Source organism: Cajanus cajan, chromosome 4 (assembly GCF_000230855.2).
Source record: "Cajanus cajan strain Asha chromosome 4, NIPB_CcT2T_4, whole genome shotgun sequence".
Lineage (NCBI taxonomy): Eukaryota > Viridiplantae > Streptophyta > Magnoliopsida > Fabales > Fabaceae > Cajanus > Cajanus cajan.
The window spans coordinates 75,733,080-75,751,245 of record NC_138520.1 but is presented as its reverse complement, the minus strand read 5'-3'; the positions used below and the strand labels follow the sequence as shown (position 1 = coordinate 75,751,245).

Here is an 18,166-nt window from a genome sequence, read left to right as displayed (position 1 = left end):
TATCAGCTTGAAGATGTACTTTACTTACATGTTTGAATTTAGAGAGAAGACTTACAGCTTGCAAAATATTAGGTCTTGTTGTCACAAGACACATTAAGCACCCAACAAGACTTCTAAATTCAGCCTCATTAACCTTTTCTGCACCGTCCTCTTTGCAAAGCATCAACTTTTGAAACATTGGAGTACTCATAGGCTTAGAGTTTTCCATTTAAAACTTCTTCAAAATTTCTTTTGCATATTTCTTCTGATTGATAAAAATTCCTTTATGGTCTTGTTTGACTTTCAAGCCAAGAAAGAAAGCCATTTTTTCACAATCATTCGTCTCAAAAACTTTCATCATATCTTGCTTGAACTCCTCAACAAATGCAATACTATTTTCTATCACTAAAAGGTCATCCACATACAAAGAAACAATTAAAATTGCAGAATTAAAGCATTTCACATAGAGAGTTGACTCACTGAGACTTTTTGTGAAGCCAATACTCAGTAAGTACTCATCAATTGTGTTATACCAGACCCTTGGAGCTTGCTTCAAACCATACAAGGCCTTTTTTAGCAAATAGACCTTGTCTTCTTGTCCTTTAACCACAACTTTCAGGTTTTACACATATCTCCTCTTCTAAATAACCATTTAGAAAAGCAGATTTTATATCTAGTTGAAACACATTCTAGCCATTTTGTGCTGCAAAAGCTAGAACCAATTTGAGGGTATCAAGTCGGGCAATGGGAGCAAATGTTTCATAGCAATCAACTCCATATTTTTTTAGCATATTCCTTCACTACAAGCCTGACCTTGTGCTTATTAATGGAACCATATGCATTGAGTTTGGTTCTAAACACCCATTTAAGACTAATAACATTTTGATGTTGAGGTCTAGAAACCAATTCCCAAGTTTGGTTCTTTTTCAATCATGCAAAACTCCTCTTAAAGAGAATCTTTTTCCCTTCATTTTGACCTTAAACAGATCATGTCCACTTGCATCTTTGGTCAAACACATTTTGTCTTCAAACAAAATTTTGTAGCCTTTTTCAAGTAACTGTCCAACACTTAACAAGCTTTGATTAATTTCAGGTACATAAAGTACAACAGTGATTATTTTTGTACCTGAACAACTTTCAATTGCAATAGTGTCCTTCCCTTTCACAGCTATGCACTTTTCATTGCCAATTATAATTTTCCTATCTAGCTCCTTGAACAATTCTTCATATGGTGGATTCAAACCTCTTAGGAAGAGTCACAAGGATTTTCTACACTATCCTTGTATCGAAAATTTATGTCCCAAGCAACCTCACCTTGTTTACAGTGCTTAGAAGTCTATTTGTAACACCCCAATTTTCAAAAAGGTTATTATTATTATTATTAGATGGTATTTGGTCATAATTATTTTAATAATTATAGAGAAATATTATTTTGTACGTTTTAAATAATTATTATTTTGGACAATTATTTTGTACGTATTAAATAAGTATTTTTATTAGCATTTTTAAATAAATATTTATATGTTTTAAGAGAAGGTTGATTTTATATGATATTTTGTTATTGAAATTATATTATTATATTTAGGGTCAGAAATATATTATTATTATAGAGAAAAAATATTTTATAATATACATGTATTTATTTTATTTAATTATTTTAAGGAAAATTAGAAGTGATTTAGAAGAGAAGGAAAATGGGTTGGGTTGACCCAGTCCAATGGATTAATTTTAAGAAAGGAGTCAGGTGGTGTTAACCCTATCTGCCTCATTTGCGTTCTGAAGGGTTAGGGAAAAAAAAGAGGAGAAACAAAGAGCTCTAAGGAAGAGTACTCAGGAACGATCTTAGATCACACCAAGACCATTCATCTTCTGCTCATCCAGGTACGGGGGGATGGGTTTCTTCATATGTGAATATAGGGATGTTCGGGTAGTGAGGGCAATCCCTAAGTCCCTCTAGGAACTCTATTTAAAATTCTGAACGATTATCTGTGCAATCGATGTTCTAAATTCTTAATTCATTTGGAAGAACTTATTTCTTGAATTGTCTTTGAATTTCATTGGGGCTTTCTTGTTAATTCTTTATCCTTAAATTTGATGACTTGAATTTTATGTGTTAAGAAGAGTTTAGATTTTTTTTTGTAAAATCAATGGAAACCAATTTTTGAGGCTTGAGATGTGTATGGATTGATTTGGAACGTATGAAGAATATAAACGCAGGTTTAATTGCACAGAGGGGAGTCTCGGCAGAGATTTGGGCGCTCAGCGCCAGTTTTGGGCGTCGGGCGTCGGGACCCCGACATATGTTTGTAATTTTGCGATATCTTTCTGTGTAATTATCCAAATCGAGTGCCGTTTGTTTTGTTAGAAACTAGACATCTGGGGCTACCATTTAGACACAAGAATCGTGTAAAAATATTAATATTTGATCAAGTTATGTGAGTTGCAATTTGAGCCTTCCAATCTGTGTGCGAACCACAACATCAATTTTTGTGAGCCCTGAATGGTAACCTAAACGACTTTATTAGGATTTGTGTTCTTCATGAAAGTTGTAGATATTGATGTTAGGATTCTAATGGAGTTGGGATCACTTAGAAAGGATATGTATATCTCGAGTTATGGTTAAATTATTAACTGAATGTCATAGATATTGTGATGTGTGTGAAGAATTATGTGAAATTTGTGGTCTATGATGTTGATAACTTAATGATAGGTACCTAGCATGTGAGGATGATATTGCATGGATTGTTATTGACATGTGATGATGTTATATAATGGAGATGCATTAATTATGAGTTACGTGGGATGCATGAGACTTATGAGTTGCATGTGGTGCTTGAGAAGCCAGACGTGGCTATATTGCATTGGACCCTGGGCCCAGAGAGGGGTTGAGACAGGGGGGACCATGACGGGAGGCATTCCATGCGTGGGCCGTTGGGTGTTTAACTGCGCAGCTCACTGGCCACAGAGGGTTTAACGGTGGGTAGATTGCCTTTGCACGGGCCGCTGGGTGTTTAACCGTGCAACATACCGGCCCTGGGAGGGTGTGAGAACGGTATGCGCGCATTGGCAACAACTAAGGGAATTGACGAGGTACGCCCATTGTGCGGAGTGCCAAGTTGAGACTCTTAGGAGAGGAGATGTGTAAGAGCATATAGTGAGCATGTGTATGAAAGCTTGTATGATTGAAAAAAAATGATGTTTGGTAATTATATGAGATGTATTTGTTGTTTATAGTTAATAATGATATTTTGGTGCACGGTGTGGGGTGGGAATTGGGTAGCTCTATGTTCATATATGATGTTATCTATCTCTCATCGTCCTGTTTTTATGTGGTTTTCTTTTAGGTGAAGATGAAGGCACTCATAGTGTTGAATTCTAAAGGGAAAGGGTTCTGCTCTGATAGGATGTGACATTGGGGCATGAATTTAGGATGCTTTAGTTATGAATTGTTATTTGTCGTTTGAGGAGACTTATTTTTAGGAGTTTTATATTCACCTTATATTTGTAAATTCTGGATCCCTTTCATTTTTCTTTAGAGACCTTGATAATTTTCTTTTAAAAGTAAAACTTTATTATTATTATTATTATTATTTCTATTTATTTCAAGACTTGTGAACCTATGAGTTTTTATTAAAATATGTGGACCCTTCTTGATGTTATATTTATTGAATTATTCTTATTGTTGTTACTTATCTATTATGGGGTAGAAGGGTGTCACACTATTAGAGTATTCTTTCACCCTTTTTAACTCCTTCATCCGCTGCATCTCAAACTCCCTGATCAAATTAAACACTTGCATCCCTTTGACTCTCTCATTTCCTTCATACTCTTGTTTGAGAAAATTCCAAATAGCCTTTGCTGACTTTAGAGTCACAATTCTAGTGAAGATTGATTGAGAAACAGCAAAAAATAGACAAGACTTTGCCTTTGATTTTCGCTGCTTTCTTTCCTTATGATACTTGCTTTGATTAAGTGTTGGATTTTCTGGTAATTGACCAACCTCATAATCCTCCTCAACAACTTTCCAAAGATCATTTGCATTAAGAAAAGCCTCCAATTGCCCATAGGTGATAATTCTCACCATCAAATGTTGGTAGTGTTTGGACTGAATAATCGAATTGCATTTTCAATTCTCAATATAAATGTTTAGGTGTTTGGTGGAACTCTCAACCTTACCAGGTTCTTCAAGAACAAAATAAGCTCTTATATCTAGGGTGGGCAAAATTAACTAAACTTAACTAAAACTATTAGATAACTGAATTATTTTAAACTAAAAAACTAAAACTATTTAAAATAAAACTGAATTAAACTATTTTTTAATTCAGTTTTAAAAAACTGAACTTATTTAAGTTATAGTTTGCTTAACTATAAATAACTACACATTAAAAAAATAAAAACACGCACAGGCACGACGCTTAGCTCTTGTACACACGCACGCTATCAGGAATCGGAATCCCTAATTCACACCGGAAGCGAAAATGCAATTTTCCCTTTGTGCGAAAATGCTCATTCGTAACTACAACTGCAAATAGTTTTTGCCATGAAGCCTCAACACTAATAGCATTTGGTTATGTATATGCAACTGCAAATGCAAACTTCTACAAATGATTTGTTGCTAGATCTTTAAACTATAGTTGTGAGCATGCTTCAATATTTATGTGTAATTACGGGCTTAATGGGACTTATAAAATCTGCTTGTAAAATATTTATTTTGGAAGATTGGAAATTTCCTGTGCAATGAATATTTTACTGGTTTTATTTTGCTTCTGTTATTTATTTGAAATATTTAGTGCGTGAACCTATAGCTATAACTTGTCCATTTGTCATTGCTAAGTAGGTTTATTAATCATTTCAGGTTCCTCTTAACAATATGTTTGGGTACTCCACAGCTCTTCGATCAATGACACAGGTAAATATCACGCCACTAGAATATTTCATGTTTTTTATATTAATTTATATTTGGCTTTTAATTTCCTGGTGGTTCCTTAATAACTGCAGCGCAAAGGCGAATTCACTATGGAATATAAGGAACATTCACCAGTTTCTCATGATGTACAAAAGCAATTGATAAACACGTACAAGGGCAACAAGGCAGTTGAATAATCAGATTTTGATATAGTTCATAAATTGGTGGCACAGTTTAGAAGCAGTTCATAAATAGTTCAGTTCAAAAATAGTGCAGTTCAGAAATAGATTAAGCTGCAGAGCAGTTTAGTTTAATTTATATTATAGTTCAGTATAATTCAGTACAGTACAGTTTAATAGAATAAAAAACAGTTCAGTTCAGTTTGTGTAATTTAATTTTCAGTTCAATTTAATTGAACTACTTTTCAGTTTAATATAATTTTTAACAGTTCAGTTTAGTGCAATTTAATTTGTCCACCCCTACTTATACCAATTATATGAATTCAGACAAATTAGAAGGTTGAAACTCATGTATTTTTATTCATACTTGCAACCTTTAAATACATAAAACACAATTAAAAGCGGATACAAATTCTATTCATAAACATAAAACTAACTTACAAATATAAATATTCATAAAAGTGTAACAACATCTATAATTCTTATAATTAAAATTCTTAACCGTAGAAATTCTAATAATACTCCATTAATTTGAAATAAACTCAAATAATAGATGTTAATTCACATTCTCAATAGTATAAAAAAAAAATTGACCAACTAATTCAACCTAATAATTTCTCTCTTAGATCTTCACCCTCTCCCAGCTATAACTTGATTGATTAATCCATCATACCAATATCGGCAATTTCTTGTGTTTCCTTTCATACCCCATTATCCTAGTAGCAATTCTTTTTGGTAGATGAATGTACCGTGTACTCCTCTTTAAGGGAGACATATATATCTTTTCAAGCAAGGAAATAAATGCCTCAGGTATGCTATTCCCTCTTTCTCATTTCATGTTGAAAATTTTCTATCTTAAAGTATTTGTCACTTTATAATATAAAAAAAGAAAGGTATTATTAATTTTATTCTTCAAATGATACCCTAATTTATTGGGATTTAAACATAATAATGAATTAATTAGCTTTTTTATACTTACGTATATTTCCTAAAAAAACAATTATGTTCGAGTAAAATAAAATCATTATGTAACATATGAAAACTTTCAAAAATCTTGGGTACAAGAACATTAATATAAATTTTAAAAAATATACATGTATGAAAATATTGAATTATATATAAACATGACTAAATTGTATAAATGATAAAAAAAAAAACATAAATACACATAACTTATAATATAAAAAGGACATTAAATATCGATCATGACAAAAAAAAATCTTATAATAATAATAATAATTATAATATGTAAATGTTGATCAATCAATATTATAATAGTTAAACAATAATATTATATTAATTTTAATAATTTCAACTCCATTATTTTCTTTATTTATTGTGGTGAAAATTATGATGTCTAAACTTAATTCATTATAAGGAAGTAGGAATGACATCACAATGGATCGAAAGTGAATTTTGCTCTCTTCATCCCCATAAAAGATGAAATGGATTCGAGTTCATCCTATTCTCATTGGATTTTATCCATTTTGGATAAACTCACGGGGAATCTATCACATTTTTTTATAATTTTAATTTATTTATATATTTTAAATAAATTAAAATTTAAGTTTATTATTATATTACTAACAGAAAAAAGATACTCTGTGTCTGTATTATATTAAAAGAAAAAAATAAATAAATAAAAATAAAAAATTATTCATAAAAAAGTAGTTATTAAAAGTTAAACAAAGGATAAAATAGTCTATATAAAAAGAAAACTAAAGTAGTTATTGAAAGTGGTATCTCCTCTATATATTAGTATAGATAATGTAAATAATATATAAAAATAATAAATAAGAAATAACTTACAAATAAAAAATTAAGAATTAAATTATATTTTTAGTTAAATATATAATTTTAAGTTTGTACTTAATTATTATTATAATTTCAATTATTTGATAATGAAAACAATGAATTTATATTTTTAATATTTATAAAAAATATTTACTTAAATTTTATATTTATATACACACATATATTTATATATGTGTGTATTTCTTTGTTGTAACACTTAGTAATCGATTTCTTATTGGACCTTTTATTGTTTTGATTTTTTGTTTTCTGTTTTTTAAAATATAAAAAATATTTTAATTTATTTTAATTTGCAGAATTTGAAAATGGTTTTTAATAATTAAATTATATTTTTTTAATTTTTAAATAATGAATATTATGATTATATGTAAAAAATTTAAAATTATGTATAATATTTTAATTTTATGTTAAAAATAAAAATAATATTAAAATTATTTATTTATAAAAATAGAAATTTATTTTAAAAAAATAGAGATAAGTATAATTCTAAAATTTAAATTATTCTTTAAAATACTAAAATATAATTTTCAAATTCTAAAAGTTAAAATAAATTAAAATCATTTTTTAAATTTTAAAAATAAGAAAAGAAAAAATGAAAAAAATAAAAATAAAAAAAATAGGCCCGATGAGTACTGGATAACCATTTTCTCAATAGGTTTTTTTCCAAAAAAAAAATTAATAGCTATATTGAAAAATCGATTACTCAATAATCAATTTCTCACCTGGGTCGAGAAAATGAGTCACTTAAGTGAATAATTTATGGCCCAATGTATTTACATAAATAAATAACAATATATTAAAATAAAAGTCAATAATAATAATAATAATAATAATAATTATAATAGTAATAATAATGTTTAAAAGATCACTTGTTCAAGACAATACTCAATCACTCTTACTTATTAACGAGTTTTGTATTTTTAGGTTGATAACATCGTAATAATATAATGTTTATTTTAATTTTATTTTGTATTAATTAATGATTTTTTGAATTAATAATAATGTAACAAACTAATACATTTATTTTAAATTTAATTTTATTATTATTTACTTCATAAGTTGATAATATTATATGTGTAACAAGGCATCAAATAATTTATATTTATTTTGAAATATTTAAATTCTTAAAAAAAATAATAAACTTAATTATATTAACCTGATTAACTCAACTAAATTAAATATATTTATAATCGGATTGAATTGAGTTGAATTTTAAAAAAAATCATATAAACTTGATTCAATTTTACTCATTAAATTTTAATTAATTCGAATAATAAATCTATTTAAACCTGACCCAACCAAACTCTTTATACCTCTAACTACAAGTCTATACCCTTCCTTAAATGTTTTATATCTTTTTGCACTTCCTTTTTCAAACGGTGCATTTATATCTTTTGAAGAAAAGAAGGACATTGTCTTCTGTGAGAACTGAGAAACAGGGTCCCTAAGCTGAACAGATCCTCAGGCTTTGTTTCTGCTTTGCCTTCATCTCCAGGTTCCAACCAATGAAATCTTATGTCATATTCTCTATTTCTAAAAACATGTAAACTCCCATTCAACTCATTTTATTTTAATTTTTGGGTTTCTATATTTCCTCCTCACCGCTACATATGAAACTTGCTTTCTACTTTTCCATTGAATAAATGGATGCCATATGATATCTGTTGTATAGTTCGGATATAAAACAAGGTCTACTTGAATATAAATAAGATCTCTATACAATTGATGAGATATAAAAAAGTCTCATATGATTAATATAAGAAGATATATAAGAATTTATAAAATACACATATAATTTAATAGTTGAAATATCTTTTGGAAGATAATAAGAAATAAATGTAAGATAAATAACAATAACATAACCATAACAATATAGGCACCCATTTCCACTAAATAAATAGATTTAAAATTTTCTAGATATTATGACATGTATTTCAATTCAGGTGTTGAGAAACTTTTTTTTGGAAATAATTAAAAGAAAAATTGTGAGAACTTAAATTTAAAATAGACAATATTTCATTATTATAAAATTGTGTGTGTAAATATTCTCATATAAATAATAAAGATAAAGTCTTCTCTTCTATATAAATATATTTTCTCAAACAAATATCAATAACATAATCATAACAATATAGACATACCACTTTTACTAAATAAATAGATTTAAAATGTTCTAAATATTATGACATATATTTGGATTCCATACTTGAATATATACATTTAAAGTATATTTAGATAGAAGTTTATATTTTTTACTTTCCTTATTGAAAATAATTATTTATTTTCATAATAAGGGAAGCCCTCGAAAGGTTTCCCGCTTGTATCTAAATAAGTTTTTAATATGTTTGGTGATCTAATGAATCTGCACCGGTGGGGTTAGCTATACCACTTTTAGCTACTGATATAGGGATATAAATCTGTATCTATATATTATCATCACTTTTAGCTGAACAAATGATTTTGATTGTAAAACGCAAAATGTGAGAATGAAATAAACACATCCGTAATCTTTCCTGTAATCTATTTTAAAAAAAAATAATTTTACAATAATGAGATATTGTCTACTTTGTACCTAAATCCTCACGGTTTTATTTTTGATCATTACTCAAAAAATCTCTTTATCATTGGAGTATGAGTGTGTTTTATAAATTGTTATATTTTCTTATTTTATTAATGTGAGACTTGTTTTAACAATCTACCTTTCAAACAAAGAAAATAACCTTTCATGCAGCAGAATTTTGTTTTTATATATCACATCATCAGTTATGAGTTATAAGGGATAATGAAGATTATTATCGAATTCCACCCTTACGATTCTGATAGCAATGGTGAGATTATTTTTATGATATTTGGTAGTACAGAGGCATGCTAATATTGAAAAGGAAAGTGTAAGAACCGAGAAATAAAACGATCCGGAGTGCAGTGTATGTGTGTGTACAATAAACCATACATTTACGCCTATTCGTTCAAACCGCTTTCCTGAAACCATAAAATGCAGCAATCAAGTTTGTACATTTTGATGTTACTCTATAAGTTACACTTAATTTGTAAATTCATGATTACAATCCTCATACATAAAGTCTAAATCATCGCCAAAAAGAGGTAGGTTCTATTGATTTTAGTTTTGGTTCCAAAAGATAAGTATTCATGTTCATCCTACATTAAAGTTCAGACAATGTTACCTATGAAGATTGAAAGTTGAATCTTATTGTGATTGGAAACATAACAGGTATCTAAAATCGGGATAATGTTTATCAAATATATGGGCTTCTGCTGTTCGAAGCAAACAAGTTCATCTCAGCGACAGTATCCAACAGTGATAGAAGAGTTATGCCATCAATTTTCACTGTCTGATATTAGGAAATCAACCAACGACTTCAATGAAAAACAAATAATTGGAAGTGATGACCTTTGTATTGTATATAAAGGTTCTTTCCAATACAATGGTGTTACTGAGTGTATAGTAGCAGTCAAGCGAATGAAGGGAAACACCGAAGAAAAACTTAGGCAGTTCAAGAACGAAATTGAGATGCTCTGCCAGCTTCGTCATCCAAATTTGATCACTCTATTAGGATTTTGTAACGACAAAGACGAGAAGATTATCGTATATGAGTACATGGCCAATGGAACACTCCATCATCACCTATATCATAGTGATGCAAAAAAGGTACCACTAACGTGGAAGCAGAGGCTAAAGATCTGCATAGGAGCAGCACGTGGACTACACTATCTTCACACAGGTGCCAAGCGAATCATCTTTCATCGTGACATAACACCTTATAAAATTCTTTTGGATAGCAACATGGTGGCCAAACTCGTAGACTTCCGAATTTCCTTAAAAGGACCACATTATGCATCAAAGCCAAAACCAAAGACAATATCAAAAGATGGCTTTATAGGTATTTATTCTTGTTGTGTGGCTAGTTTATTGAAAATAGTTTCATTTTATTGTTCGTTAAAGACTTTCACTTATAGGTACATATGGATATGTGGCTCCCGAGATTTCAGAAAACAATGCTTTAACAGATAAATGCGATATTTACTCCTTTGGTGTAGTTCTACTAGAAGTGGTATGCAAAGACAAGTTAAAAATTGTTGAGAATAGGCAGAGGCAGCCTGTTGAAGAGAATATTGATCCAAGTCTGAAAGGAAAGATTGCAGCAGAATGTTGGGAGGTATTTATGGATATCACAGAAAGATGCTTGAAGTTTGATCCAAATGAGCGACCAGCAATGGGTGAAGTAGAGGTTCAGCTTGAGCTTGCTCTGTCACTGCAGGAAAAAGCAGATATCAGAAATACTTGTGAAGATTATACCTTATTATCTTTGACTACTCTTAATTAGTCCTCGACCAGAATAGACTCCAACTTTAGCTGACTGAAAACAAAATTGATGGATGATGGAACTACCAAGGTTATCTCAATGATAACAGATTAACAGTGCAACCGATTGTTCAATCACAGTAGAGCATGTTAAATGTTGTGTATAGGTCCGCTGATGTGGAGTCGAGTTATTGCTTAGTCAAATGTTTTAAATATTTATCGGTGTGTGATGTCAATTATTTTGTAGGCAATTATAAAGTTTACGGTTATTATCTTTTAAGTGGTTGTAATGTTTTCTTGTAAAACCGGATGAAGTGCAGTTATCAAAAGCTGTTTTCTGTAGTTTTCTTTTCGTTGTCACCGTAACAACATTTGGTATCTAGAGCCCTCTTCCTACGGGATTTGTGTGCATGTTTGACAAGTCATGGAGGTCGAAGCTAGTCTTCCCGTGATCATCTGACCGTGTTTGATGGAAGCAACTATCATTTTTGGGCAGTACGTATAGAGACATATTTGGAAGCTTTGGACCTTTGGGAAACAGTGGAAGAAGACTATGAAATTCCAGTACTTCCACCTAATCCTACCATGGCACAAAAAAAGTGCAAAAGGAAAAGAAGATAGAGAAATCAAAGGCAAAGGCTTGCTTAGTTGTTGTTGCCTCAACCACCATTTTCACTCGAACTATGTCTTTGAAGTCAGCAAAGGAGATATCGGATTATCGCAAGAAAGAATATGAAGGAGACGAAAAAATTAAAGTCATGCAAATCCGAAAGTTGATTAGTGAATTTAAAATTCAACGAATGAAGGAACTTTAGATTATTAAAGATTACTTTGACAGACTTCTTAGTATTGCAAATAATGTGAGACTTCTAGCTAGGGTCGGATTTTACTAACTTAAAAATTGTTGAAAAAATAAATCTTTTAACAGTGTCTGAAAAATATGAAGCAACTATCATAGTCTAATTCCAAGTATCTGTCAAAAATTCCCTTGGCATAATTGTTTAATGCATTGAAGGCACAATAACAAAGAAGATTGAATTGGGAGGACATAAAAATCAAAGGAGCTTTACCAACCATGTAACAAAATTTTGATAGAATTAGATCAAGTTCAACACCAACAAATGCAAAAGGAAAGAATGAAAACTAGAAAGAAATCTTTTCCACCTTGTTAACACTATAGAAAGACCTCATGCTAAGTGCAGTAAGTGTAATAAGATGGGACATGAAGTTTTTATGTGCAAAATCAGGAATCAACCACATGCTGAAGAGGCAAAAGCTATTGATGAAAACATGGAAGATCACTTGTGTGTTGCTTCATGTTTCTCTAGAATTGAATCAAGTGAGAATTGACGTATTGATAGTGGTTATACTAACCACATGACACGCAACAAGGATCTTTTCAAGGAACTAGGCAACACAAACTCATCTAAGGTTCTAGTCGAAAATGGCAAATATATCATTATGAATGGAAAAGAAACAATGGTGATCTCAACCTATTCAAGTATAAATTTTAGAATTGAATCAAGTGAGAATTGGCGTCTTGATAGTGGTTATACTAACCACATGACACACAACAAGGATCTTTTCAAGGAACTAGGCAACACAAACTCATCTAAGGTTCCAGTTGAAAATGGCAAATATATCATTATGAATATAGAAAAGAAACAATGGTGATCTCAACCTATTCAAGTATAAATTTTATTTATTATATGTTGTCTGTTCCTAAAATTGATCAAAATTTGTTGAGTGTTGGACAACTAATTGAAAAAGGTTATAAAGTTTTGTTTGAAAATAAAAGTTGATTGATTAAAGATGTGGATGATAAAGATATTTTCAAATTAAGTAAAAATGAAAGGGAAAAGTTTTTTCTCTAAACCCATTGAAAGAGGAGCAAATTATTTTTCAAATCAAAGAAAATATCACTGAATTGTGGCACAAGAGACTTAAGTACTACCATCATCATGAAATGCTACAAATGAAATCCAAAGATATGGTGAATGATATTCCAGAGCCTGATGATCATATTCCAAATTGCAAAGCATATTAGTTTGGAAAGCAAAGTAGGAAGCCATTAGTGTGGAAAGCAACAAAGAAGCTACAATTAATTCATACCGAAATTGCAGGCCAATGAAGAACACCTTCCTTGAATGGCAGTCTTTATTATGTTGCATTCATTGATGACTTCACTCATATGTTTGAATTATTTTCTAAAGCAAAAGTTAGAGGTCGCTCAAGTTTTTCAAAAATTCAAAACTAGAGTTGAGAGTAAAGTGGTTGCAAAATTCAGACTCTTAGATTAGACAATGGCAAGGAGTACACTTATGAAACATTTGGTCAATTTTGTGATGGAGTAATTCATCACCAATTACCTAGGTTATACACTTCACAACAAAATGGAGTTAGTGAGAAACATAATAGATTCATATTGGATATGACACGTTGTATGTGACATAAGAAGAACTTGCCAAGTAAATTTTGGACAAAAGCAACAAATATATATTTTTTTTTTTGCAAAATAGGCTTTGCACAAGAGGGGTGAGGGATAAAACACCATTTGAAGCTTGGTATGGTTATAAGTCTTCTCTAAATTTCCTTTGAAAATTTGAGTGTGTGTTTCACTCATGTTCCACAGATCCGGAGAGATAAAGTGGATAAAAGAGCTCTTTCAAGCGTCTTTATTAGCTATAGTTATGTAGCAAAAGCTTATAAAAAAATTTCAGCCTCAAAATAAAAAAAAATATATATATTATAAGTAGAAGGACTTGCCTTTTATGGAAGATGAACAATGGAACTAGGATGATGCAAAGGCAATCGAGCCAACCTCAAAAGAGTCAAAATTCCCATTTCCTACTTTAGACAAAGTGGGTGAAAGCATTAAAGATTGGGAAAATGGAATGGTAGATGAGAGTCCTACAAGGAGCACAAGACTGTTTTCTGATGTTTATGAAATATGCAATATTGATGTTTGTGAACCTACCAATTAAGAAGAGGCTAAGACTAATCAAAATTGGATAGCTGCAATGGAGGAAGAGTTGTTCATAGTTGAAAAAAATAAAACTTGGCAACTTGTTAGTCAACCTAAAAATGAAAAAATTATTGTAGTCAACTGGGTACGTGGGACCAATCTTAATGTTGATGGTTCAATCAACAAGCAAAAAGCTAGACTTGTGGTTGAAGAATATGCCCAAATACTCGATGTGGACTACTTAGATACTTTCGCACCAATTGCTTAACTAGACATCATCAAGCTTTTACTCGTTGTAGCACAAAATAATTGGAAGGTTTCCCAGCTAGATGTCAAATCAACACTTTTAAATGGTTTTCTACATGAGGAGATTTATGTATAACAACCAAAAAGCTATATAAAAGAAGGAGAAGAAGACAAGGTGTATCTTCTTAAAAAGGAACTTTATGGCCTGAAGCAAGCTCCACAAGCTTGGTATAGTAGAATTGATGAGAACTTGTGGCCTAAACCAAGCACTTCAACATTAAGTTATTCTTTTTGAAGGAAGTACAAAAAGATGGAACAATTTCTCTTGTTTATTGTAGAATAAAAGATTAGGTTGTGGATGTTTTCACCAAGCCATTATCAATTAGCAAGGTTGAGTTTTTGAGATCAAAACTTGGTATTTACAGTTCCTTAAGTAAGGAGGAGTGTTAAATGTTGTGTTTAGGACTGTTGATGTGGAGTCGAGTTGTTGCTTAGTCAAATGTTTTGAATATTTATCGTTGTGTGATGTCAATTATTTTGTAGGCAATTACAAAGTTTATAGTTATTATCTTTTAAATAGTTATAATGTTTTCTTGTAAAAATTGATGAAGTGTAGTTATCAAAAATTATTTTCTATAATTTTCTTTTCCTTATCAATGTAACAATAAAGCAGATGAATGGAAATCAAAGGAAAAGATTTTAAGTTCAAGAATGAAATCAAGTTCTTTGCCAGCTTCGCCACCCAACGTCCAACACATATTTTGTGTCTCTAGTAGAATTTTATGACCATAAAGACAAGAAGATTGTTGTGATTTGTGAATGACTACACTGCCAATGGATCTCTCCATAATTGCCTAAATTGTAGTGATATGAAAATTATATCACTATTTTGGGTGCATAGGCTAAAAAGTCTTCAAAGGAGTGAATGACTACATTACTTTCATAGAGGACCCAAGCACACCATCTTTCATTGGGCAACAAATACCCAAAAACATTGTTTTGGAAAACAATGTGGTGCTTGAACTCTCAGATTTTGGCTTTTCCTTAGAGTTGCAATTTCTTGAGTCAAAACCAAAATTCAAACAAATATCAATTGATGAATCTATAGGCAGCGAATTTAATTTATACACATCATTAGTGTAAAGTTTTTTTTTTCTCTAAACATATGATAAAGATTAGTTACGTTCTCGCATCATCTTATTTATTAATATGATATTTCTATTGGATGTTTGTGCAAAATGGTTTTGTTTTTATTTCTTAAAATGTGGATTACAAGCCCAAATTAATCGTATATAATTGGATTGTAAGGTGAAGGTTGTCTCTTGCATGAGTTTTTTTTAATTGTCTTATCTCTAATGATGTGGAACTTGGGTTCTTTTCAATATACACCTCCTCATGTCTAATACTATTGAGCTTTATAGGAGAATAAATGATGAATAACCCTTTTTAAATATCTAGGAAAGGCGAGACTTAGGTTTTTCCTAATACATTCTCTTACATCCATCATTATTAAATGATTGTTCTCTATTTATATTATACATTATTATGACCCTATTCTTAGTCAATACAAGATCTCCAACACACTGCCTCACACGAACAACTAAGCATGTCGAACGCGAAATTTGCAAAACTATACATTTGTGAGTGGTTCGATAAGAGGAAAGGAAGAGGTGTATGAAATTATTGTAGGCAATGTTAGACCTTTTGGTTGAAAAAAAAAATAAAGTGAAATTTGAACTTTTTTTTCTCAATAAATCACCTACTTTGGGATTGATTTTCATCAAGATGGAGATGGATTTTGATTTTAATACTAGAATCAACAATTATAGATTTATTGTCAAGCTTTCAATAGTGCAAAGAACACTATAGCAAAAGATATGATATTGTGAACTTATTTATTTAACATAAAAACTTCAAAATTTATTTTCTCTTTTTTTTCTAAGTTATTTACTTAGATAAAAATGAACATACATCTCACTCGTTGTTTTTTCCTCTTATAATTATTTTTTTTAATTTTCTCTTTTTTATTTTTTATTTTCATTTTGTATTATATTTTATTTTTTATATTTCCTCTTTTTTAACCCATTTTTATCACTTTTTCCTTCAAATTTTATTATTTTTAGACAAAATTAGATTACTATAATTGTCCCTTTTTATTTAATTTTACTAGATAATATGAACAATTCACCTTTTTCATATTAACTTAGTAAAATATAAGTGAAGACAACTCTAATTTCATTTGATACTTAAAACAATAGGCAAGATACCCAACAAAAAGATGATAACTCAAAAATAAAAATAATAAGCATCATGTTTTGAAATTTAAAAGCAATGCGTGCGAGGACTTGAAATGTAAAGTGGTGGGCATATAGACCCAGAATGTAGAAAACATTAGATGCAAGGATCCAAAAGGTAAAAGTTGTGGGCATGGGAACTCGGAATGTGACGTGGAGACCCAAATTCTAAAAAGCAATGGGGACCTGAAATATAGAAAATGTTAGATACAAGGACTCAAAATGTAGAAAACACTAGGCATGAGGACTTGAATTGTAAAAATAGTGGACACCAGGACCTAAATTGTAAAAAGCAATGACACAGAGATTCAGAAGTTAAAAGTTGTGGCTAGGAACGAGAATATGTGATGGAATCATGCTTTGGAGTGCAAGAGGTGACATACTCAAAGAACCAAGAGGAGTTGGCTAGACATGAAGGTTTGGGCCAGTCAGGGCCCAATGGGCCTTATGGGCCTGGGAAGGCCCAAGTTAAACTTTTCATGGGCCATAGTTTGTTATAGCTATTTTCATATATTTTGTATACATCATGTTAGTATAGGTATCATATATTTTGGTCTTGTATTTTGGACCACATAGAGTAGCATTTTAGGTTTTAGGCTAGTTGGGCCTAGTTTTGGGCTTCATGGGCCTTTGGGCTTTTGGTACCCAATATTGGGCTCATTTTCATTCTTGTAATTTTTCCTTTCCATTGTAATTGTTTGACCAATGTAATTAGGTCATTAGAATAGGAAAATACAAGGAATACTAAAGTATGCTAATTAGGTTAAATTAGGTTTAATTTGGAAGTCATTTAAGTTACATTTGAGTCACATGTTAAGCACCTTGGGTGGCTGAACATGTGCCACTCAAATTAACCCTAAATGACTCTCAAATCACACCTAAATGCACCTTGGTACCTAAATTTTCGGACTTACACATGTGCACCAAAGTTTGAATTCAAAATTCAAATTTGAATTCAAATTTTAGGCGCCATTTTGTGAGGCTTTAGTTTAGGCACCTATAGGTCACAATTCCGTGCATACTTAAGCCATTCTTTCACCTTTTGTATTCACTTTTGATCATAATTGAAATTTGTGAGCCATTGGCCGAGTTTCCTCTCTCAAAAGTCCCTTAGAGTTCATCTTCAAAACCTTAGGATTTCACCTTAGAATCCTCCTCTTTGAAGTGTGCTCTCCATTGATGCTTGAGCTTGGATGCTTCCCTCCTAGTTCTAGGTTGAGTTCATCCGTGAGTTCTTAGCTTCTAAGTGTTCTTGAGTTGAAGAATCAAGTCTCCATTGAAGAAGATCCGGCCTAAGCAAATCCGTGGAGAAGATCATCCATCACTTCTCCTAAGTTTGCTATCAATATGTCAGGTTTTAAATATACATGTTAAATCTATTCTATAAATTAAAGTCTAAATTTGACATATTATCTATTATAAACTTTTTTTATAGGTTTAATTTAATATTTTTAAAAGTTTGAT

General features: G+C 30.7%; 1 protein-coding gene across 3 annotated transcripts; it reads left to right on the top strand.

Moving 5' to 3' along the window:
* The first annotated feature begins 8,215 nt into the window (after window positions 1-8,215).
* Window positions 8,216-11,539, top strand: LOC109814833 (receptor-like protein kinase ANXUR1). 3 transcript variants are annotated; one of them, XM_020379347.3, is made up of 3 exons: window positions 8,216-8,371; window positions 10,106-10,775; window positions 10,933-11,539. In XM_020379347.3, the coding sequence occupies exons 2-3, from the start codon at window positions 10,124-10,126 to the stop codon at window positions 11,217-11,219; spliced, it is 939 nt and encodes a 312-aa protein (XP_020234936.1). In that variant the 5' UTR covers window positions 8,216-8,371; window positions 10,106-10,123; the 3' UTR covers window positions 11,220-11,539. The 3 variants fall into 3 exon arrangements, with proteins under 3 accessions (XP_020234936.1, XP_020234934.1, XP_020234935.1); XM_020379345.3 differs by having other exon boundaries at window positions 10,852-11,539; XM_020379346.3 differs by having other exon boundaries at window positions 8,259-8,419; window positions 10,852-11,539.
* The last annotated feature ends 6,627 nt before the right edge of the window (window positions 11,540-18,166 follow it).

Coding starts and splice junctions, on each gene's coding strand:
- LOC109814833 (XM_020379345.3), top strand. CDS start 10,124: ATGTTTATCAAATATATGGGCTTCTGCTGTTCGAAGCAAACAAGTTCA. Junction 10,776..10,851: donor ATCAAAAGATGGCTTTATAG/GTATTTATTCTT, acceptor TTTCACTTATAG/GTACATATGGATATGTGGCT.